Below are 22,859 nucleotides of genomic sequence, written 5' to 3'. Positions count from 1 at the left end.
ACTGCTTCATGTCATGATACTATACATTAACAAGTTCATGCAAATGTTAACAAACTTAATAAAATTTAAATTTAAATTTTCCAGGCCAAGTTGAAAAATAATGGGAAACTAATGATCACAATTAAATAATAACATACAACATAGTTTAGTCAAAATATGAAGTTGTGACATCCGTTGTTACTGTGAAAGTATTATTAACAGATTGTTTGTTTTGAACTTTATTGTTGGACATAGCGATTATTATTTTAGTTAATTTTAGATTTATGGTAACTGTGGCAACACTGATGGTAAAGTTTCAGAACAGCTGTTTGCTGTCTGTGCCATTTGCCAAAGGAACCGACCGACCACCAAAAATATAGGAAACAAATGTAGACTCTCAGGTGCGCGCCAGAGGCAAAGCAAAACTTCAGTTTTTATATCTCTTAAACAAAATAATAGAAATCTTATTCCGATATGAAATAATTGGATTTATTAAATAGTGTCTAAGTTGAAAATTCTAACAAAAAACGAAAAAAGATCTACCAATCATTAATACCATAATTGGAAACATTTGTCTTGGCTTACCCACCGGAAAAATTAAACAAGCTATAAATTAGAATTGTAAGTATTTAAATAATGGCTTAATATTCATGTTATAAAATTAGAAATTCGGAAAAATAATTATTCAAACTAATTTAACGATTGAACCTCGAAAACTTTGATCAGTGTGCGCTGCATTTGAAATGAAATGAAATTGTCTTGGCTTAATCAAGTGTTCGAATTGATTAGTGCGAGTACATTGCAATTGTACGAGGATAGCGGTCGGTTCCTGCATCAGTTTGTTGGCAATCAGACGCAAGCGTTGATTTTATTACAAGAAACGTGGCGTGCTAACGTTCTGCACTGGGCGATTCTATCGTATCGACGCTTCAGTTCGACAGCAATCGAAGCCCTGGAGCATATTATTTACGCGTGTCTGGTGTACTTGCTAGTATGCCTGGGCATTTTTTATACAACACGCAGCAACAGCCCATTGTGGCGTTGGTGCAAGCTGATCAACAATGTGCGCTTTCCAAGACAACACAAATTGGATCGTGTTTTACTGGTGACTTCACATCCGGACGATGAATGCATGTTCTTTGGCCCACTAATATACACATTAACACATCGTTCCAGCTGCCAAGTGTACGTGTTATGTCTGTCCAACGGTGAGTATGATTAATATCTTTAATTTACAAATGTGATTGAATGAACTCACATCCTGTGTACATATTAACACAGTGTTCATATTATAGTAAAGTATTTGATTACAAGACAGTAACTTGTTTAACTATTAATAGGTAATTATGAGAAACAGGCACAATTACGACGTGAAGAATTATGGCGTTCATGTGAAATGTTGGGTGTTCCAGCTGCGAATATTATAATGGTGAACGCAACAAACCTTCCAGATGACCCTAATGTTGAATGGAAAGCACCAGTTGTTGCTAATTTAATACTACACACCGTTGAAAGTCTAGATATTCAAGCGATCTGTACATTCGATCGAGATGGTGTGAGCCAACATCCCAATCACAGTGCAGTTTATTTCGCTGCAGCGTCACTCTGCTTAGCTAATTTATTACCAAAAGGTAAGTACATAAATAGCAATCAGCTGCATCAATTTTATTCCAGAGGTATACTATTGAGATAGCGTCATACCTGCCAGAGTTTCGAAACGCATGTAATTAGCATTTGTGTGTTGACAATGCGCGATGAATATATAATTAAATTGTGTTATGACTAAACATATCTATTACAACTTTTATTTTGTAATTTTTACAGAATGCAAATTTTATACGCTGGACTCCATAAATATTTTAAGGAAATATATTTCGATTTTCGATTTGCTTTGTACATGCTGCATTTCGTCATACTGGTGAGTTCACATCAAAGTCAAATAATTAATTAATAATTTGCTAGTCATCTATGTTAATATGATATGATAAGATATTATGTGAAATTTTCTGAGGTAACTCTAAAACAAGCACACTCATGACTTACCATAGTTTCTGAAGTTTATTACATTTCATTTGTTATCGTTTAAATATTAGAATTGTGTGCTTCGATTCACATTCTAAAATATTTTTATGAGAAAATAATTTTTATTAGTAGTTTTGACCAATGTTTTTCATTATTGAAGTAAACAGTGTTGCAATCAGTTCCGAGTGAATGTATGCCTACACACAACATATGTATGTACATACCCAAAAATGTTTGTAAACAAAATACTTTTAATGCCTTTCAGGTATATTCTCGCTGTTTAAAATTGAATATTTTGCGAAGTACATTTATAGAGAAAAAGTGTAATTCCTAAAAGTAGGTCAGCACTTGTAAATTTTCTATATTTTTTTGTTTTTACTCTGACGAAAGGTCATTATTTATTATAATTTTTTCGAATATACATATATAATAAATAAATATATTTTTACATGAACAATATAAATGTTAACCATTTCTACAAATAAAAATCAAAATGAAAAATATATATTATATTTAGATATACCTCTATTAAAGTAAACGTATTGAACATTTACATATATTTAGCATTAGACATTAAAATACAGTTTGAATGATGCATATATATATTATATGTATATTTACTTAACAATACGTTTCATTTTAACAACTATCGCTAACTTATATTTTCAAAATATTCTTTAAAGGTGTATATTGGGATGGGATGAGGCTGCACAAATACGTCGCGCTATGCGTGAACATAAATCCCAAATGAAATGGTTCCGTTGGTTGTATATTTATTTTTCACGATATATGTTCATAAATTCGTTGCGTGAGGTGAATCTTTCGGACATCGAATTGGAGATGCAAATTGACGATAATACCTTTTGATTTGCATCAACTTACATTAGCTTTAAACAATGCCGCATACAGTCAGCCAGCCAATAGTAAAAACTGAATTAAATCTAAAAATAAAATCAGACAAACCAGACGTACCACGTTGTAATAAAAATCTATGTATCAGTATGTGTAGCAGCAAACACCGAAAATGCTCCAACAACACAAAACTTAAAAGACAGACATACAATAGACAACACATAGCGCCAGCAACAACAATCATTGCAGCTGAATAAAACCATAAATAAAAAAGCTTACAAGAACTATTTTCACATTTATGAAAAGGTATAACGGTATGCTGCCGGCTAAAAGCAAAAACCGATAAAACATTAAATAACATAAAAAATAATAATTATTATTACGTGCAATAGCTGACCGGTGCAAAAATACATTAATTGACTAACTGCAATAATAATTTTGGTGCTGCTACAAAAATGGCAATAATAATGATGATAATGAAGTTTAGTGACGGTGGTGTTGTCGGCAGAGTGTCACGAATGTTCAGTATCTGGCGCCGAAAACTTTTAGAAACAGAAAACCAAAACCTAGGGTAACAAAGGGAATGTGAAGTCATTTGACGGCGTGTGAAAACGCTTTTGCCAACAATAATTGATCAACATGTGAACCTCTACATACTATTCGTACATCTAAAAAATGTAATATATGCGCGTAAATTTTAAGTATTGGGTACATGAAAAGCCAAAAACACATATCTGAACCCATTTCGTTTTGGTGTTCCCCACTTAAGTTGCTTTTCGTACTATTATTTATGCACTCTTAGTAAATCTAATACTTATTGCAAATGGAGAACTTTTATTCTCGGTAATTGTGATTATGAGATGTTAATGATGACGTTAAGTTTAGTGTAATAAATGAACAGCGATTGGTGTAGCGTGGTAGTTATTATTTTATTCGTATAATCAATGAGCAAAGCCAGTTCTTCACACAATAATAATTATAATCAATGTCATAGCACATTCATATGTAAATGTTTTACACGAATTGTGTATGTATTTTTACCTAATTGTTTAATCTATAATTTTTAGCTTAAGACAGTTAATAGGATTTGTTTTTCCTAGATTTGAGTTAATTTGTTTAAAGCTAAATTAAGTTGGAGAAATAATTTTATTTGTTTGTTTGTCTGTACATAATGTAATACATAAAACACATAGTTGTAACAACAGCGAAGCATATACATACCATAAAAATATATAGTTATTACAGATATACATTATATATTATATAGTGTGTATATTCATTAAATATATTTCTTAAAGTTTGTAATTTTTTTTTGTTAATTTGGTTATTGTTATATAATATTACCATACTTCTCACATATTTAGCACGAATATACACAGCGAAGCAATATGTTTAATTAATTTTCTTTGCATTAAATTAAGCACTGATAAAGCTTTTTGCAATGCCAAAACGTTAACTGAAAAGTTTTGCCTATAATAATTTAAGATTTGTTTGTGCCGAACAAAATCAAAATCTAATTAATCAATTAATACTGTAAAATAAATAATACCAAAACAATTTTAATTTATAAAAACAATGTGTGCAAAAACTCGGTGTTTGAAATTTATTTTTATAACTTTGAGATTTTTTCACATATGTATTACTATATTAACGTGATACTAAATTGTCATTCTTAATTTTGGATTCCCTGTAAGCCAACTATCGCTTAAATTACTGATTCATTACCCAACAGCGGTACCATAAGCTTCCACTAAAGTTGCTTAAATCTAACCAAAACTCTTGCGTAGGTTGGCTGGTTCATCCTTTTCTTACACATTGGATTTATTAGTTGCACGGTGTATATGTGTTAGTTTCTACGTTAATTCTTTTAACGTATTAGAGCTCTCGTGATCATGACTTGCTGGCTTGTGACTCATTAAAATTAATTTCATAAATCACTCATACGCCACGTTGTCAATTTTAATTTGGAATCTGAAGTCGCAATCTGGCTTAGTTGGCTTTAGGGCTTTACCTTATGTGCGATCAAATTAAAACAAGTTTTAGAATAGCAGGTTCTAAGCGAACCTGGATCCATATCCGACCAAGGACTTTCGACAGCAATCCCTAAAATGATTTTGTAATACATATATTTGGTTTGAAAAATTACAAGACACATAAACCTACATGAAATGTTCGTAATAAAGTCAAGTACGAAGTCTTACAACAATCAGGTCTTTTTTACTTACTTAAATTTAATCGGCACAGACTCCCAATGAAATGTCAAATACGCTTTTTAGCAACAACTTTTTAAATGATCAATCAAAATTCGATCGACTTTTCTGATATTTTGTAAAAATTTGCTTTCTTTTTTAATACCAGAACGTCAAACATAATTCCAATCCGGAAGCTAATAAGAATCTCAAACCCCATTTTAAGGGATTTAAATGGTAAAACTGCGCACCTGGTATTTTCTATCAAAAAATCTGGCTACACTAATTAAGAGACAGCTGATAGTAGTATGCGAACATTAAATAAAGTGATAAACGAAGTGTTTTTTGTTTTAAGGTATTTGTTGACAAAATGGGCAAGTAAATTGTTTCATTATATTTAATACTTATATTTTCAAGAAGCATTTGAACTTTTAATAAAGAGGAAGCAGGAAAAGGTGAAATAAAAAAGACATAAGTTTCCGGTGGAAAAAATGTAAGTGCTGATATATTAAAAATTACATTTATTAATTCATAGAGTTACAATGTATGTCAAGATTTAGTTGCTTATTTAAGCAATTAAGAAAGCTAAAATAATGAGCAATGGATACATACGTATGCATGCATATGAAACAAACTTTTCGAAAAACTTAAAGCTTAAATGTAATCCACTATCTTATTTGCTTGTGCTGCTGTGTATTTACGCTGGTCAATTAATAAGTGGACACAGGTATTGTTTTTATATCCATCCCTGAATCCCTTAAAATCTATGATCAGCTTGACGAGTTCAGTTTATTTAGCCATGCCCGTCTCTCCATATCTCTATATATACGCAAACTAGTTCTACTAAGTTTAGGAAGACATCATACATATTTACATACATATACTATAAAGTTATTTGTGATGTATCACTACTGATGAATGGCATTACGTTTATCCATTAGAAAAAAATTAACAAATATGAGGAAAGATAATATAAAAACAACAACAACGAAGCGATGACAATTCACTGAAGCTGCAGCTTCTTGTCCCTTCATTTCATTTATACTCACTTTGCGTCATCAAATATTATATATTCGTGTAATATTTTTATACTCTCGCAACATATTGCTACAAAGTATAAAGTTTTGTACACCCAGCGGTTGGTTGTTTCACAAAAAACTGATGGAGATAGATATCTATGTATGTGACAGATTTATGGAACACACGTTCCTTGGTATTGGATGGGCGAAAACGGACCAATGTTCCGCCTACTAATGGTCTTCGTCGATTTTTAAAGATGGGCGTACTCCCGCCCTTAATGGGTTTAAAGTACATTCTTGTGTATCTCTGTATCTGACAAACAACTAAAGCTAGATATAACCTATATAAATATTTCTTAACATTATGTAAAATTTCCCAACAGCCGAAATACTTCGCCGCTCGTGATCATTGCAGATTGCGAGAGTATAAAGTGTCCTGTTACACTCGAACTTAGGCTTCCTTACTTTCTCATACATATAATTGACTGAAATTCAATTCATAAGTCACCCCTTCGCCCTTGACAGCAGCAGCTGAGAGCCTTATACTTCTGTCCTAACGAGATTGCTGAGTAATTTTTAATTGCATAAAAACAACATTTCGTGAATTGTTGCATGAGAATTGTTGGTGGTTAAAATTTTCTTTAGTTGTCGTCAAACTTTGGCTGAGATAGTCCATTTCGTCGTCGTAAGAATATTTTTATAACAAGAGATAAGAATAAACAAAATGAATGTCAACTTGGATTTAAATAAAGTACACATTAAATTTTATTTTTCATTAGTAATAAGCACAAACAATATTTAACTTAAAATATACTTACAGTTGCTTATCATGTCAACGGAAGCAGAATTTCTTGGCGCTTATGAGCGCATTAAAGCTTCGAACAAACGTATTTTTGCCTGCATTGATGAAGCCATTAAGCATGAAGAACAAGAGCGGCCTTTCGAGGCTATTACGGCTTACGAGTCATGTTTGCAACAAATTGACGAAACATTTGCGATATCTGTGGGACTGCCGGACAATGTTGAGGCTGTAGCGCTTGAGTGGAGCGACGCTTGTGCAATTGTACAAAAGCTAAAGGGAGCCAAAATGGAAGTGTGCTACCGTCTAAAAGTGTTACGTAGCCAGCATGCAAGTGTTGACAACACTGCCGCGGAAGCAAAAGAAGAGGATGCAGATTCTCTACCTGGTGACGCTGCAGCACTAAATGGAGAAGCAATTGATGGACCCACACCAAAGAAAAAATCTCTTTTACTAGAAAACCCTGTAGTTTATAAAGGTGATAGCGCTGCAAATAGTGCGACTAGTGCAGCAGCTCATTACCGCAAAGTTTTAGCCGATTTACGCCGTGTTATCGCTGATCCTTCTGATGTGGGCATACTATTTGACACACTTTTTACGTCGCAGACGAAATTGTACAAAATTCAACCTGAAGGCGTTGTTGTGACTATGGTTGGTATTATTTTTTATTTTCATCAGTTTACTCATACGCCATGTATATTATATATGTACATACGACGAAGGAACAACGCTCAGATCTCTCCAACAAAGACATTTTAAGTACACATACAAATAACTTTGTTTGCAAATTTATGTAAAATATTGTTTGGCATATGTGTAAAAACATCTATTTATATAACATGAACAGGTATTTCAAGTTTACCACGAAGTTTGTAACACCCAGAAAGAAACGTCGTCATGCATGACGAGCTCATTCGATTTAGCCATGTCCGTCTGTCTGTACATATGAGCATGAACTATTCCCTCAGCTTCTGAAATATCGATCTGAAATTTTGCGCACGTTCCTGTGTCTCCAAGAGCTGGTCATTTGTCGGAACCAGCGATGTCGGATCAACATAGCAATAGCTGTCATACAAACTGAACGATCAAAACACAGTCCTCCTGTGGAAAACTTTTTTTGTTTCACTGATATCTTCAAAAATTTTGATATGGATATTGATTGTTGTTGTTGTAGGGGCAGAAAACATCCCTTAAATAATTAAACGAACGCTAACGGGTTGACAGTCCTTGGCCTGATAAAAATCCGCGTAGATTTTCAATTAAACGTGTGTGTTGAAGTGTTGTCAAACCTCAACTTTTAACTTTGTACCAGACGGAAAAATATTAATGGAAAAGGGATAAAAGGAAATATTTTTTATTTACAATTTCAAACTACAATCATTACGTAAAAATCCATATAAAGGTGAAATATTTCTCAAGTTCGTGGGGTAAAATTCGGAAACTGGACGAGAAAAGCTACAATTTGGAAACATCAAAATAAAATTAAGAGACCGATGAATGTGCTTGAACATAATTTCGATACACTCTCAGGAATATATTTTTGAGTAAAATTAATTTTATAACGATTTTGCTCCTCTTTAGTTATTGGAATTTTATCCACAGTGCATAATATATACTTGTATGTCCATAGATATCGTAGGTGAACTCCTTTCTGTTGGCATAAAAAAATAAATAATGGCAAAATAATAATTCTTATTTCAAAGGGGGTAGTATTATAATTGTTTAAAATATTGTTTTCAAAATTCTACTAATCATTTTATGAAAATTCTTTTTCTACGTAGGGCGAAACCTACATGTCTCTAGTTATGTGCACCACACCCTGTGACGACCAATGGAAGCATTTAAATGGTGTCTCATTTATACAGTGCACAATTCCAACAGATAAGGCACCTCACAACAAAACTGATCCTGACCATATTGAGATACCCACAAAGGAATCGCCCCAAATGATTTGGCTGTATGCCCTACTACCAACGATAACCAATTGTTATAGAACTAATTACGGCGCATTTATTTTGCCTGATTTAGAAGTCGATGAGCCAGGACATGCATTTGGACTAATGCTTATCGACAGCGAAAGCACTGTTGATGGCGCTGAGCAAGCTGCTGCACAGCCAGAAGAACAAGAAGAACTAAGCGATTTGCAGCAATTCTTTTTGGATCTGCTCGAGGCGGTACTCTCTGGTCATGTCGAACTTTTACAACAGCCAACAGTGGGACCACGCGTGCCGCGCGATACTAGCGAACAGGTCTCGCGCCATATCGTCACGGCAGCCGATTTCATAGCGCGCAATCTGGTGCGTGGCGCAGAGAAGACGGGTGAGTTAATGGTGAAAACCACACCGTACATCATTTCAAAAATGAGGCCAGCGCCACCGGATGCGCCGCCAGTCTCGTCGACCGTGCAAACCTCAGTGGCAGTGGCGCGCGATGTGACGCATGCGGCAGCGGGCGTCACTGGTTGGATAGCCGGCAAAGTGGGCTCCGCCTCGATGGCTATCGGCCGCTACCTAGCGCCACATGTGCAAAACGCTGGCTCTGCATTGTTGCAGAAAGGTTTTGGCTATGAAACCAGCGAAGCAAACAGTAAAATGGAGGGCGCTATGACAATAGCTGCCGGTGCGGTGGAGGGCCTCAGCACCGTTTACAATGGTCTCGAGACGTCAGCAAAGATACTGGGTACAAATTTGAGCGAAAATTCAGTGAAAATAATTGAGCATAAGTAAGTGTATTCGAGCCCAAAATATATTTGAATTAAATTGAATTTTTTTTTTCTCAGATATGGCTCCTCAGCTGGCGGTGTTGCAGCCGGTACCTTCGATACACTCGGTAACGCTTTCAATGTCAGTCAGAATGTGAACTACATTACGCCTAAGGGTTTGGCGAAAAAGATGGCCAAGAATACGGGCAAAGCAGTGATCGATGATTATAAAACCAAATTACGGCATTCGGACACACATTTTGTACCAGCGGGCACGCTCTATCCAGATTTGCGTACGTTGAAGGAGAAATAGACAGTCTGAATAAAACATTTCATTAACTCAGCAATATATAGGATATTTTAGCTTTTTTTCAACATGTCTTTCATATTTAAATATTCGAATATTGTTAATGAATCTCATAAACATAAGCCTAAACAAAGGGATTTTAATGCTTTCCATTCGCAAGCTTGTACTTGCATATTGTTATTGTAACTGCATAAGGTGTGATTTTCGAGTGAGGTATGAGGAGGTAGCGCAAACATTCGCTTTACATTGCTTAATGCAGATTGTTTACCAATGTAAGATACTCAAGGATGCTTTTATTAACTTCATCTGTAAAGACCGAATTATGCTATATTGTTTTTATTATAATTGGTTTATGGAAAATATTAATTACCAATAAAAGTATTTATGTAATATTAAATTTTTGCTTCTTTTATAATACTGTTAGATAACTTATCATTTCTATAAAGGGTTAGTATTGAATCCATTCCCAGAGGATGACAAATTTCAAATGACAAAAATCAGTATCATTATCACTGCAGTGGAATATGCGTTTACTAAGGCCTTTAGATTATTAAGACGAAAGTTCGAAAACGTGAAGTGACTTCGATCCACAAGTCCACAGTCTTGTGAGTCAAAATGATGTACTTCGTGGTCTGTACTCAGAACTATCATTATAACTAGATTGAGCAAATACTAATTGTGAGTTTTAGGTTAAAAAAAATGAGAATTAGGCACTAAACAAAGATTAGCTTTCAGTGCAATTTTCGAATTTATGCTTACAATTGGACCGGTAAACTTTCAATAAACGTTACACGAATTAAAAAATTTAATTAAAAAGAAACAATTGCATATAAATTCCAGTTTCCAATATGTATATGTATATATGTTGATTGATAAAAAATTTTGTGTATCATTGTATATTAAACATTTATTATAAGTTCCTTTATTCATATTTAAGTTTTACAGTTGTAAAAGCTAAGCGATTTCACGAGTAACACTCTCAATTAACAATATGCGCACCGGCTGAATGTGTGGCTTGCATCGTTTTTTCCTTTATTATATTATTGGAAGAGCTTATTTAAAGAAATTTGTTATATCAACTTATTTACTGAGATAGACATATGTTGGTATGAGTTTATATAATTAATCCAATCTGGCAATCGTGCAATATCTCTATTTCATTTTTCATATATATATATATTTAGTTTAACATATTTATATATATGTCATTACAATGTATATAATTTTTGGGACAGTATTCAATATATCTATATATAAACATTGCTTAATAAGAAAATTTAATAGAAATTATTTACAAAAATTCACAATAATTGATTTGCCGCAATTTGCTTGGAGGAACTCTTGTTTTTTACAAATTGCTGAGTGATTTGAGGTTTTTCGAATCGTACTATGACTACCGAATTTTATTTTGTGTTTGTGGCATATCTAATTTATACCAACTCTTTTTGGTTTTATATACAATATGCTATGGCACAGCGTTGCTACTAGTAGTTGTATGGTTATGATATTGTTTTGCTTGGGAGCGCAAACTAAAGCTAAGTGTTTGAGACTGAGACAAGTGCATGCGCCTGAATTTCTATTTGTATGTGTGAATGAAAATGACGTTATATTTACATATGTTCAAACCGATTGTACGAAACTAAAATGCTAATTATTGCTGTATATTATTTATATGTGCATATGTATTCTTGTTTTTCATGAGTGATTCATTTCATTTATTTTTTTAATTAATGTGTGTTTAATATTTCCAAGTAATGAGTTGTAATGAAGGCGCAAAAAAGTTAACAGAATATTATATGACGTAATGTAATTAATCGCTAAGTAATACAATAACAATTCCAATTCACAATTTCACTCATATTAAAGTACTTAGTTTTCAAGTGACCAAAAAGTATACCTGTAGCAATATTATATCTATGTAAGAACAATTTACGAACTTAATGATGAAAGCATAATTGAGTGACAAAATATGTGGCATTATAATTCAGTAGAAGATAATAACACCACACCAAGTGTGAGTATATGTATTTACATGATAAATAATGCTCTCTTTAATCTTTTACAACAATAAGTGTAATTATATATTTTTTTTTTTACATTATTGCAATAAAAGCTTATCACATTCATGTTGCAGAGCTTCGACTGCAATTTCTATAATATTCAATACTAACAAATAATATGTAAAAATAATTCGTTTTATATAAATAAACATAAGTGTTGTAAAGGACAGTTATTTGTGTTATTTGGAGCAAAACAAAAAACAAATCAGTAAAGAGATACAGTTACACAAAACTAACAATGGAAAAATGCGGACAAATAGCAATTTAATTTTTTATGAGTTTTGTAAATTAATTTACTTAGTAAAAAAATTATTGTATATACACGTTACAATCATGTATGCTGGATTTAAAGTCACCCTTAAGATCACTTTCCAAAACTTAGTTTTGTATTATTTCAGTGAGTTTATAAATATTTATTCCATTAAATAGTAATTCTCAATCAAAAGTATTCCAAAATATGCTCAAACAATATACTTTATTATTATGCAAATAAACGTGCATTAAATTTTACTCGAGTTTTTTTAAAGATATACATATATTTTGGTACACTTTTGGAATATGTGTGTTTTATTAACAATGAAATTCAAATAGCAAAAAGAAGATTAAAAAGAAAATATTAAAATTACAAAGAGGTTTCAAATTAAGTTTTATGTTTTTGCACGAGCACCAATTTTTTAGCTTATTGAAGAATTTAGTATGTTTGCTTTCCACAAGTTCTTTCTGGCGTTATCTACTTAACACATCATGCCATTTACAACACAATATAATAATATAAACATAAATAATCAAAAAAGGGAAAAGTGGTTCTTCACAAAAAATATTTACATATAAAAAATAAATATTTACAAAAATTAGAAAATAGCTTTAAGCTATAAATTTCTTTACATGCATTATACTGTATATAATAATAATAATAATATAGATATTTTACATGTTTTTTCTTTTGGCTTTTAAATAACTTATAACTAGGGCTTCTGCTTTTAATTGCGATCAAAGTTTTTTGCATGACAATTAATATCAGGCTATGTATTTGTATGGTTTCCATCTGATTTCTTGCTTGTTTTGAACGCAGCAGATATTAGTTTTACTATTCTCTCTCCTGCCCGCTCACTTCTCCTCACTTTACATAAGCAGTCCCGTGGTGGATGAGTGTCATAAAGCACTAGTGGTGGTCGCATCTTTGGTTAAATGTGTCTCAATGTCGACACGACAGATGGGACAATGCTTATTTGTGACCAGCCATTGATCGACGCAATCAGTATGGAAGAGATGCATGCATGGCAAACGGCTGTAAAGTATATAAAAAGATGCCAAATAAAACTAAGCATAGACGGAATTTCTAAAATAAAGACCGAGACTTTTATTTTTATATGTGATCGCACAAGGTAACAAATAATTTTCTTAGAAAATACCGCAAGACTTTTTTGACAACCTAATATAAAGGCCGTTTTCAAATGTTTGGTTAGCAGCCATTTGTAAGTTAAGTTCTGATTGAAAAAAGGTTTTTGAGATAATCACCTGAAATTCTGCACCCATCATTTTCTGTAGCTATACATAGCTGATATCTTCACGAAATTTGCTACAAATTGTTACACAAGGCATCGGTACAGTCTTCGAACAGAATATAACATAAAGCTGCCATTTAAGTTGACCGATCAAAATCAAGATAAAAATATTTTTATACAATTCTATACACCAGTGAAGGGTATTATAATTTCGATTCAAACGATGCCAACGTATTTTATTATGGTTTCTTTGTCAAAAGGTTTAATTTTTATTTGGTTGAATTCTCTGATTAAAACTCTACAATCTACATGGTAATCACGCAACGAAGATATATACTCCTCTTCCCACGAGGGTCGATATTATGAAAGCAAATAATTAAAAATAAGTGTTTAATTCACTCACCGCACATCATTCTCAATTTCAAATAATGACAAACAAATGGCACACTTCTCGGCATCCTCATCAGATTCGCTTGGGCGGCGAACACGTTTGTATTTATGTGGCAATGTATTGCGTTCAATGATTTCCTAATATCACAGTTATTATATCAAATTAATAAACGATATTTGTTTCCAATGAAGTGTATATTTACCAGAGTGGCGCCACGATTCGGTCTTATGGCAGAACCAATTAAAATATGCGGCCCTATGTGTGAAAGCGGTGTCGAAAGTCCAATTTCCAGATGCACCGGTGAGTAATGATGGAACATGTGGTGATGCACGGCCGATCGTCGACGTTGTTGTGCTTCATAAGGATAGTACGCCTATAAGATTGCATGTACATAGGGCATATAGTAAAAATATATAATATATAATAATATATACGTATAGCAAAAAGTGTTTTATACTCTTTTATTATCGTACGAGATTATTCATTGTCATTTATTCACAATTTTGGTATAACTTACCGGATCTAAACTGGACACCGGTCCATTGCTGGCATGCACACACGAGCATGTATTCGGTAGCTGTGAACGCCAACGGAAACTATTTGTTAGATTCAGTGGATTCGAGGACAAATCAATGGGTGTGGGTGTCATGTGGCGACGATGAATTTCCTGTATATGTTGTTGGCGATACCAAAGATTTTGGTGCACGGGATACGGCGGTGCTGCACCGCCATGACGAGCACCACTATGATGGCCAGCACTACCAGAAGGCCCGCCAATACCACTACCACTTGGTTGCAGGCGACCCATCAGCGTAGGGAGTGGAGCACGTGCTCTCGCATTTACCGCAAATGTGGGATAGGGCAGCATGCCACTGACACGTTCATCGCCGCCTCCGCTACTGCCACCACCACCGCTATTACTCGAATGTCCTACAGCGGTCAGTGTTGAAGGAGCGTCGGGCGGTGGACCCGGTGGGTGTACTGCAGGAGCTGTGGCAGAAGACACGTAGTTAGCTGCTGTAGGCGATACACCTTGCATGTGTCCAGCGCTGATGTCGGTATGGGGGTACTGCCGTGCAGCTGCTGCTGCGGCCGCTAATGCCGCACCGGCTAATGTTGTACGACTTCGGCCGAACGAAGAGGAAGGAATGATTGTGGGCTCTTGTTGTGAATGAATGGTTCGCTGTAGTGGCGGCACTTCGTCATCGGCGCGTCGGCAGTGTAAATAAAATGGCGCTATTTGCGGTATGGGTGGACTACTATTATTGTTGTTGTTATCCCCAACTGATGTATTTGAATATGAACCGCTGCTGCCAACAGCAATATTTGAACTGTCAGCAGCGTCGACGCTCTCGTTAAGACTGACAGCAGGTATACCCCTGGGAAAGCGTGAAGGGCCAGTAGGACGCGTTGAGTAGAAAAGATTGTTTCCTTCGTTGCGACTCTGATGTGGGTGCATAGGTGCATGAGCCCCTGGCACACGACCCCCAAATAAATCCTGCAAAGACACCTCTTCAATGGTGGGTATAGAAATAATGGCGCCATCCGTATTTGGTGCTGTTGCTGTGGCACCGCTGCGTAGAACTGGTAACGCCGAGCGGCCCATTGTGGCGGCCGCCGTTGGCATATTTAATTGTGGGGAACGTCGAAGACGCCGCATTTCCGGACATATACCATGCAGCTCATGCATCATGGGTCGTTGGTGTTGTACCTGATGAGCTTGTTGTGGTTCGTAAAATGGATTTGGAGCCGGTATATACTTGTAATAACGATTACGCAGCAGTGAGGAGAATCGCTGGTGTGGCGGTTGATGTGCCTGTTGCGGTTGATATACGGCATGCCTCATACATTCGTGATGGTGTTGCGGATGCGCTAGGGGTTCATCAGTTTCAATATTGGAAGACGCTTGCTGTTGATTATTCGAACCGGCTACATCCCACTGTTGATAACCTGGCGGAACAACTGCATATGGATGCAGTAGTGGACCGCCTGCTGCCACATCTCTAAATTGTGGATTCAAACGAAAATAATTCGATTGTGCGCTTTCCATCCCTTCTATTGTTGCTCCATTAGAATCTGCAGCGGTACCGTCATCACCGCTTACATTTTGTACTGGGGCAGGCGTGTCCTCATCGGTAGTAAGATCAATTGATAGTATTGGTTCGCGAGTGGAATGAACAAATACAACATCATCGTCGTCACCTGTGGAATCCGATAACCAATCCAATTGCAAATCAGGAGCGGTTAATACAGCTGTACCATCACCACTTCTATTGGATATGTCCATGGAAGCTGGACTTTTAGACACAGTGGCTATCGAACTGTTTTTATTTGCTCCACTGGCGGATGTAGAAGCTTCAATCGAGTTCGTAGCTACGGCTCCAGAAAAAGTTGGCCGCTCGTCATCGATGTAGGGCTGCATTACCGTAGGCGATGACACCGCCGTCACCTCTGTAGGTAAATTTACTGATGTGCCTACCTCGCCCGCATCAGACGCAGATCCAACTGAATACCCAGTGGTATAAATATGGGGATGCTCCTCTAAATCACTGTCCTCCAAAAGCACTACACTGTTGTCTGTTGAATGACCAACACTATGACCAGCATATGTGATCACGTATGAGCCTCGTTCGACTGCCGCACCATTGTTCGATGGCGCTGTACTACTAGGTGGGGTCAAAGGCCGTGTTACCTCCTGCACATGTTGAGTAGATGGTGATTGTGGTACCTCATCCACCTCGCTGGACTCATGCACATTCAGCATACGCCACATTATACGACGCGCAGTCCGTCTATCGGCAGAATCACTGGAGTTAGTAGCATCATTATCTACAGATATAATACCACAGCTAGCATTATCAGTATTAGACCGCACAAGGCTGCTGCTTATACGTGGAATTTTGGCGGCCCTTGGGGTTCCATCTGCTGGTCGACAGCTACTCGATCTTTCTTGTGAATAGATTTCACGCCGATCCGTTTCCTCTTCCCTTGAGTCGCGCAGCCATTCATTAGTAACCCCACCTCTTCTAAACTGTTGCTGCTCGCGATCCTTAATGCGTTGACGTTCACGTTCTCGCCAACGCAGAAATTCATGTGGATTAGGCCTAACATGTTGTGCTCCTCCCGGGGTGCTAGTATTACTATGAACGCGCGGCTTATGCAAATTCCAAATAATCTCATCATCATCATCGCCACCATCATCATCTGCCTGATGCGTAGTTCGACTGTGATCGCTATTGAATAAAGCAAATGCTGAGCTTCCAACGGAGCGAAAATTAGTCGATGAATGCGCTTCATCACTAAAACCGTTAGGTGTAGCACAGTTGTTGTTTGAAGCTCCACTAAAGCTGGGTAATGCATCCATGTCAGCTAAATCGTCTACGTTGCCCACCGACCCACGATTACTGATCGAACTGCTAACGCTGCTTCTGCCGTCAGCACCACCAGCATTATTACTACCATTTCCATTGCCGCCACTAGAGCCCACTGCATTTGTAGGTTTACTTTGCTTCTTTATAGCATATGTGGTTGTAGTCGTGTTGGTGGTACATGTGTCCGCAAAATGAGCGCGTTCTGTGTCAGATGCAGAGGTCACCTCGTCGCTGTTATTAAGTGATATTGGAGATGTATGAAAGGTATCATTTGTATGCGCTAAAGCTTCACTAGATTCCGTAGGTAACTGCAAATTTTCATCATTATCTCTCTCAATAGCAGTTGCGCTCGTCGACAGATCTAACCTGTTACTCCTGATATCACCTGTTAACCCTCTGTTACCTTCCGACTCCTCATTTCCGTCATCGTTTGCTGCGGTCGTGGTTGATGCTACCATCATTTCATCATCCAGCGAGTCGACGGATGCATTGCCATCAGCGATAGCAGAGAATGCAGATGCCATAGCACTACTGGTTATCGTAGATACTGGAGCATAATGAGGTGTACGGACATTATTGTTGTGCGTCAAATGTCTTTGATTTTCGGAAATAAAGGTGGCGATATTTAGAGCAGTCCCGCTAGTAGCGTTTGCATCGCTCATTTGGGTGGAATTGGCAAGCATTTGTTTGCATTTAATATCAGTCTTTTGAGTATCAACAGTAGAAGTAGCATGTGGCAAAGTTAGGGCGGTTACATCACTTGAACGATCGGAAGGTGTCCAATAACTATCTAAAGCATAATCGTGTTCGTCATTAACAGCGTCAACTGTTCCGACCTCTTCAGTATCTTGCAAGTGCATAATTGTATTGGAACTAGTAGCAATATTTTCGTTCGCCTCATCTGGCACCTCACTAATATCCATATGATTGACTCTTGGCAATTCATTTGTAATAAGATTAGTTGTCAATGCTTCTTGCTGTTGCTGTGCAGTATGCATATGGTCTACGCCATGTACAGCGTCATAAGATGAGTGGTTGAGCCTGAAAGTTTGTTATAAGTTAATTTAGAAGACAAAATCATATACAAAAATTATATGAAAAATCCTACCCGCCGGAGGTTCTATGTGCGCAGTGGCATGTGTCAGACAAACATTTGTTGCACACAAAATAAGGATCACGTCTTATCAAACAAGCATCATAAGCGCAACGTTCACTTGGAATATCACCATCCATTTGTATGGTGGATGTTGCTGAGTGCATATTCTGATGTTGAATCTGGTGCTGATGCTGGTGCTGTTCCACATGTGGATGAATGTGTGAATGTACTGTATGGTGGGGTCGATGTGTCAGAGCATGTCGATGGGAATGTACGTGATTGTAATGATGCAGATGGTGTCGCACCGGCGGATACATTTGTACTCCAATAGAACCAACCATTGGTTGTGTAGACACGGAAGGCGATGGTGCATTAACAGCGGGATCATAGGATATCGTTGTGGTGACACCTTCATAGTGTGTTGTTGCATTGTGGGGTGTAGTTGGTGTTAGTACAGGCGGCGGATAGCTGGGTAAGTTGTGATAGTTTGTTACCGCGGCTGTAGCTGCAGCAGATTCGGCGGATGTGCCCATATAGAAAGTTAATGGACTTTGCTAAAAGAAGAAAAATATACCAATATAATGACTATTTATAGGTGCGGAAAGTGTGAGCGACTAAGCTGGTGCTTGCAATGTACAGCTCACAACTGTCGATCCACCACCAAGTAGATGTGTTATTTACTTCGATTGACAATCCCAAAGTGGATGTGCGGTCGCCACGATCGTAGACCAGACCATAGGAATCGGCTAGAAAATAAAAACTTGATTCAAAGAAATATACATAATAACGTAAGTAGGGTTAATTTAAAAAAAGTGTTTTTTATCTTACGTCCATCGTCGTTGATTTCCATTTCATGATGATAGGCTGGAACTTCAATTTCATGACGTATATGGCGCCGCATTTCGTCTCCATTGTTCTCCATTATACTGCTTCTTAGACTTTCACAGTTATCGTCAGGAGCTAGATTTAAACGCGTTACTGCATTTTATTAGTGCAAAAATGCAAGTGTATCATGACACAATTTAAATGTTTCTTTTTTTGTCGTGTCAGCTGAAAATCAAAAATTACAAAACTTATGCATTTAAGTCAAAAATTGTGTGATCATTTATTAATAATTAATCAAGCAAGAAATATGCACACATATATATATTTACATGTACATATGTACATATACGTTTATGTATATTTACTTATTCTGACGTGTGTCATTCGAATTTACGAACCACCTATTTGAACAACATGATCACTACAACAGCTGTTAAAAACACAAAATTCGTTAGCTAAAATAATAAAAACATAAAGTTACCTACCATTCTTACTACAATATACATATGTAGCAAAAAAAAAAAGTTAACAATCCGAAAAAGAAACTAATATGTATATCTTTTTAAGATTTCGTATAGCCGAAATTATATCTATAAACTTAAGCCCCTATTACGGTTTCCAACTCAATTAACTCAGCCAAAAAATTATGGTTTTTAACTCTGTGCAAGTGAGGTTGACAAGAATATCATAAATTAAAACGACTACCTAGTTCTTGAACACTACTGTGTTTTATGAGGAATAATATTAAATAATAATAAATTGTAAATAGTTTAAAATAATCTTACATTATTTTTAATCTTCTATATTGGTGAAAAATCCCGAAGCTGGATGCAGCAAGCCCCAATAAATATAAAAGACATCTAACATATAATATATTCTATAAACATACTAAATACATTTTATCAATAAAATTGATAATTTTAATATGCATTACCTTTGAAAGCAATATCTGAATGGAATTGCTTCATTTTATTAGAAGTTAAGATGCTTTAACTTCAATTCAATGGAATGGGGTGGCTTACCGTAACAGAGGTATCTAGTACAAACAATCTATTGGGAACCGGCAAACATACATATACATAATCCAATTTTACGAAGTGAAAATTTTGACCAGTGATTTTTATGTTTACTGGAACAATATGCATAACTAAACTTCTAAAAGGTTTTAATCATGCTCATTTTAATCGAAAACGCTCATTAATATTTGAGCATGGGCAAGCCGAGTCGCATGATTAATAATATATAAATAATGAAAAATAAAAACCACGGTGAAAAAATTGTAAAGGACCGTAAATCATAGAATGAGTAATATATTTTTACATATGATTAAAAAAATTTAAAGAAAGGAAGTATGTTATCGGGACAAATCGCCCGTTATTGCACTGCACATATACCGCTGAAGAAATATAAAAAATCTTAATTGCACCGAGGAAACGAGCTTCCATTAGAATTTTGTGTCATTGAAAAATTTAAACTTTCTGTGTGTTTTTCATGCCCCACATATGTATGTAAAAAGTTACATGGATAGTGCCATATTATGAAGTAGTGTCGGAAATCTCGAATGTCGACAACAAAAACAGCTGCGTTCTCAGCTGTATTCGTCTCTGCTTTTTGTATTTCCTTTTCAGTTAATTTTATTTTTAGCCTATTCTTCTACCACTTGCACGTTTATATAAACATACATATGTATGCATATAAGCAATTTACTTTATTTGTTTTCTTCTATGTATTGTAAAGCGAAACATGACAAAAATCACCCTTCGCAGGTCTAAAAAGCGTACTTACGTCTTCCAATATGACGGTTTGTAAACGTTAAGTATTTACAATCCTATAAAACTGCATTTATCTATCCAAATTATTGGCTTATGCCAAAAAAAATTATGTTCGAGTTCTGCGGTAGACAATTCCGTTGTAATTAACACTACCGCGACTGATAAAGAGCACCCACCACCTCCTCTTCCGAACGTAAAACACTTATTTCTCCGTTTTTTTTTTCATTTACTTCTTTCTTGTTTCACTTGTCTCCCATTCCAACCTAGAAAACTTCACAATTTTCTTTCATTATAACTTTTCCCTGTCTAAATTTACACTTCAAAGGTTTCTTATTTAACAGTCTACAACTATTATCCATTTATTTGCTACATATTTATTTTATTTATTATTTCCGAAAAATTATTTTAAATATTCACTCCAATAATCACAAAATTAAATCTTATATTTGCCAAAAGCCCAGACAAATTATGAAAATTATATCAGAAACGCAATGAAACTGGAACATTATATCGTTGCCACGTGCAAATTTAAAAAGTCTTCTTCTTCTTAATTGGCGTAGACACCGCTTACGCGAGTATAGCCGAGTTAACAACAGCGCGCCAGTAGTTTCTTCTTTTCGCTACGTGGCACCAATTGGATATTCCAAGCGTAGCCAAGTCCTTTTCCACCTGGTCCTTCCAACGGATTGGAGGTTTTCCTCTTCATCTGCTTCCCCCGTCGTGTACAACGTCGAATACTTTCAGAGCTGGAGTGTTTTCGTCCATTCGAACAACATGACCTAGTCAGTGTAGACGCTGTCCTTTAATTCGCTGAACTATGCCAATATATCTCATACATCTCATCGTTCCATCGAATACGATATTCAAATACAAATGACCATAAATCTTTCGCAGAACTTTTCTCTCGAAAACTCTCAACATCGACTCATCAGTTTTGTCATCGTCCAAGCTTCTGCACCGTATAGCAAGACGGGAATTATGAGGGATTTATAGTTTGGTATTTGTTCGTCGAGAGAGGACTTTGCTTCTCAATTGCCTACTCAGTCCGAAGTAGCACCTGTTGGCCAAAGTTACCCTGCGTTGGATCTCTCATCGGAGGCTTTTGCAATTTTTTCATTGGGAGTGTTTGTTTTTACCTGGCGGGTCCCAAACCCAGCGCACAACCCTATGTAGGAAATGTTTCGCTTTCTCACGTTAGCTCGGCTTCAAACGGATGTTATTAGGCTACCCAGAGGATACTTGGTCAAAGACAGGAAGTCGTGAGCTGCTTGAGTCATATGTAGAAGAATCATTTCTGGCCACTCCCGGGTGAATGGCGATCAGAGAACTTTCCTCACTTGCTTGAACTTCTACACATGACCCCATCCCCATTAAGTAGTGATTTTAGAAAATTTTTATATTTGACTATTTGTTATGATTATTATAATAAATTCGCAAAAAGAAATCATACAACAAGAAATTTATTTGTACGATGAAGGTAAACATCACTAAAAATATATCAACATGTCCTCAATTTGGATAATAATCACTCATAAACAAATGATGAAAATGAAGTCAATCGATCCGTTGGAAGCTTTGCCCATCTTCGAATTTACATACTCTATGCAAGCAGCAGCACAAAGTTTAAACTGTTCTACGGCTCCTACTCAGCTCGTTGTACATTTGTTCACCTCCACTTTCTGCATTACACCTTGTACATCTGGATCTTCTTTCAAAGACTTTTCCATTTCAGCCTTAACTTTATTTAGCTCTACCGACTGTGAGGATCAACAGTACCAGGATCCTATTTCTCCGACCTTTGTACTTGTTTACGCTTTCCTGCTCTTCCAAAGGACCAATCTACTTGCTCTTCTGGCTGCGAGGACACCTTTGTTGGGAAAACTATTCCGACCGCTCTTCCTATATTGATATATGAGCCCTGTGCGCCTTCAACTATGCTGACACATGTCCACTAAAACGCAGTCAAAATAA

The 22,859-nt window shown here is 36.1% G+C and overlaps 3 protein-coding genes across 8 annotated transcripts; 2 read left to right on the top strand and 1 right to left on the bottom strand.

Annotated features, from left to right (window-relative positions):
• The first annotated feature begins 331 nt into the window (after window positions 1-331).
• Window positions 332-3,587, top strand: LOC108968582 (N-acetylglucosaminyl-phosphatidylinositol de-N-acetylase). 2 transcript variants are annotated; one of them, XR_001993342.1, is made up of 6 exons: window positions 332-600; window positions 706-1,187; window positions 1,320-1,610; window positions 1,804-1,897; window positions 2,685-3,159; window positions 3,246-3,587. XR_001993342.1 is itself a non-coding variant. In XM_018932708.1 (5 exons), exons 2-5 carry the CDS (start codon window positions 728-730, stop codon window positions 2,866-2,868), a joined length of 1,029 nt encoding a protein of 342 aa, XP_018788253.1. In that variant the 5' UTR covers window positions 332-600; window positions 706-727; the 3' UTR covers window positions 2,869-3,587. The 2 variants fall into 2 exon arrangements, 1 of the variants encoding a protein (XP_018788253.1); XM_018932708.1 differs by having other exon boundaries at window positions 2,685-3,587.
• A 1,637-nt stretch (window positions 3,588-5,224) lies between these two features.
• Window positions 5,225-10,265, top strand: LOC108968556 (protein spartin). 4 transcript variants are annotated; one of them, XM_018932690.1, is made up of 5 exons: window positions 5,225-5,397; window positions 5,463-5,535; window positions 6,882-7,511; window positions 8,642-9,582; window positions 9,640-10,265. In XM_018932690.1, the coding sequence occupies exons 3-5, from the start codon at window positions 6,891-6,893 to the stop codon at window positions 9,872-9,874; spliced, it is 1,797 nt and encodes a 598-aa protein (XP_018788235.1). In that variant the 5' UTR covers window positions 5,225-5,397; window positions 5,463-5,535; window positions 6,882-6,890; the 3' UTR covers window positions 9,875-10,265. The 4 variants fall into 4 exon arrangements, with proteins under 4 accessions (XP_018788235.1, XP_018788242.1, XP_018788228.1 ...); XM_018932697.1 differs by having other exon boundaries at window positions 5,460-5,535; XM_018932683.1 differs by having other exon boundaries at window positions 5,225-5,535.
• A 2,522-nt stretch (window positions 10,266-12,787) lies between these two features.
• LOC108968621 lies at window positions 12,788-21,339 on the bottom strand. Of its 2 annotated transcripts, XM_018932748.1 has the most exons (8): window positions 20,902-21,339; window positions 19,120-19,341; window positions 18,973-19,037; window positions 18,304-18,845; window positions 14,342-18,236; window positions 14,027-14,197; window positions 13,837-13,961; window positions 12,788-13,216 (listed from the first exon to the last, which is right to left on the bottom strand). In XM_018932748.1, the coding sequence occupies exons 2-8, from the start codon at window positions 19,211-19,213 to the stop codon at window positions 13,081-13,083; spliced, it is 5,028 nt and encodes a 1,675-aa protein (XP_018788293.1). In that variant the 5' UTR covers window positions 19,214-19,341; window positions 20,902-21,339; the 3' UTR covers window positions 12,788-13,080. The 2 variants fall into 2 exon arrangements, with proteins under 2 accessions (XP_018788293.1, XP_018788302.1); XM_018932757.1 differs by lacking the exon at window positions 20,902-21,339 and having other exon boundaries at window positions 18,973-19,051; window positions 19,120-19,201.
• Between the last annotated feature and the right edge of the window lie 1,520 nt (window positions 21,340-22,859).

The sequence above is a fragment of the Bactrocera latifrons genome, unplaced genomic scaffold (assembly GCF_001853355.1).
Source record: "Bactrocera latifrons isolate USDA-ARS-PBARC rearing strain unplaced genomic scaffold, ASM185335v1 scaffold_103, whole genome shotgun sequence".
NCBI lineage: Eukaryota > Metazoa > Arthropoda > Insecta > Diptera > Tephritidae > Bactrocera > Bactrocera latifrons.
The sequence above is the reverse complement of the archived record's forward strand: the minus strand, read 5'-3'. Positions and strand labels throughout refer to the sequence as shown.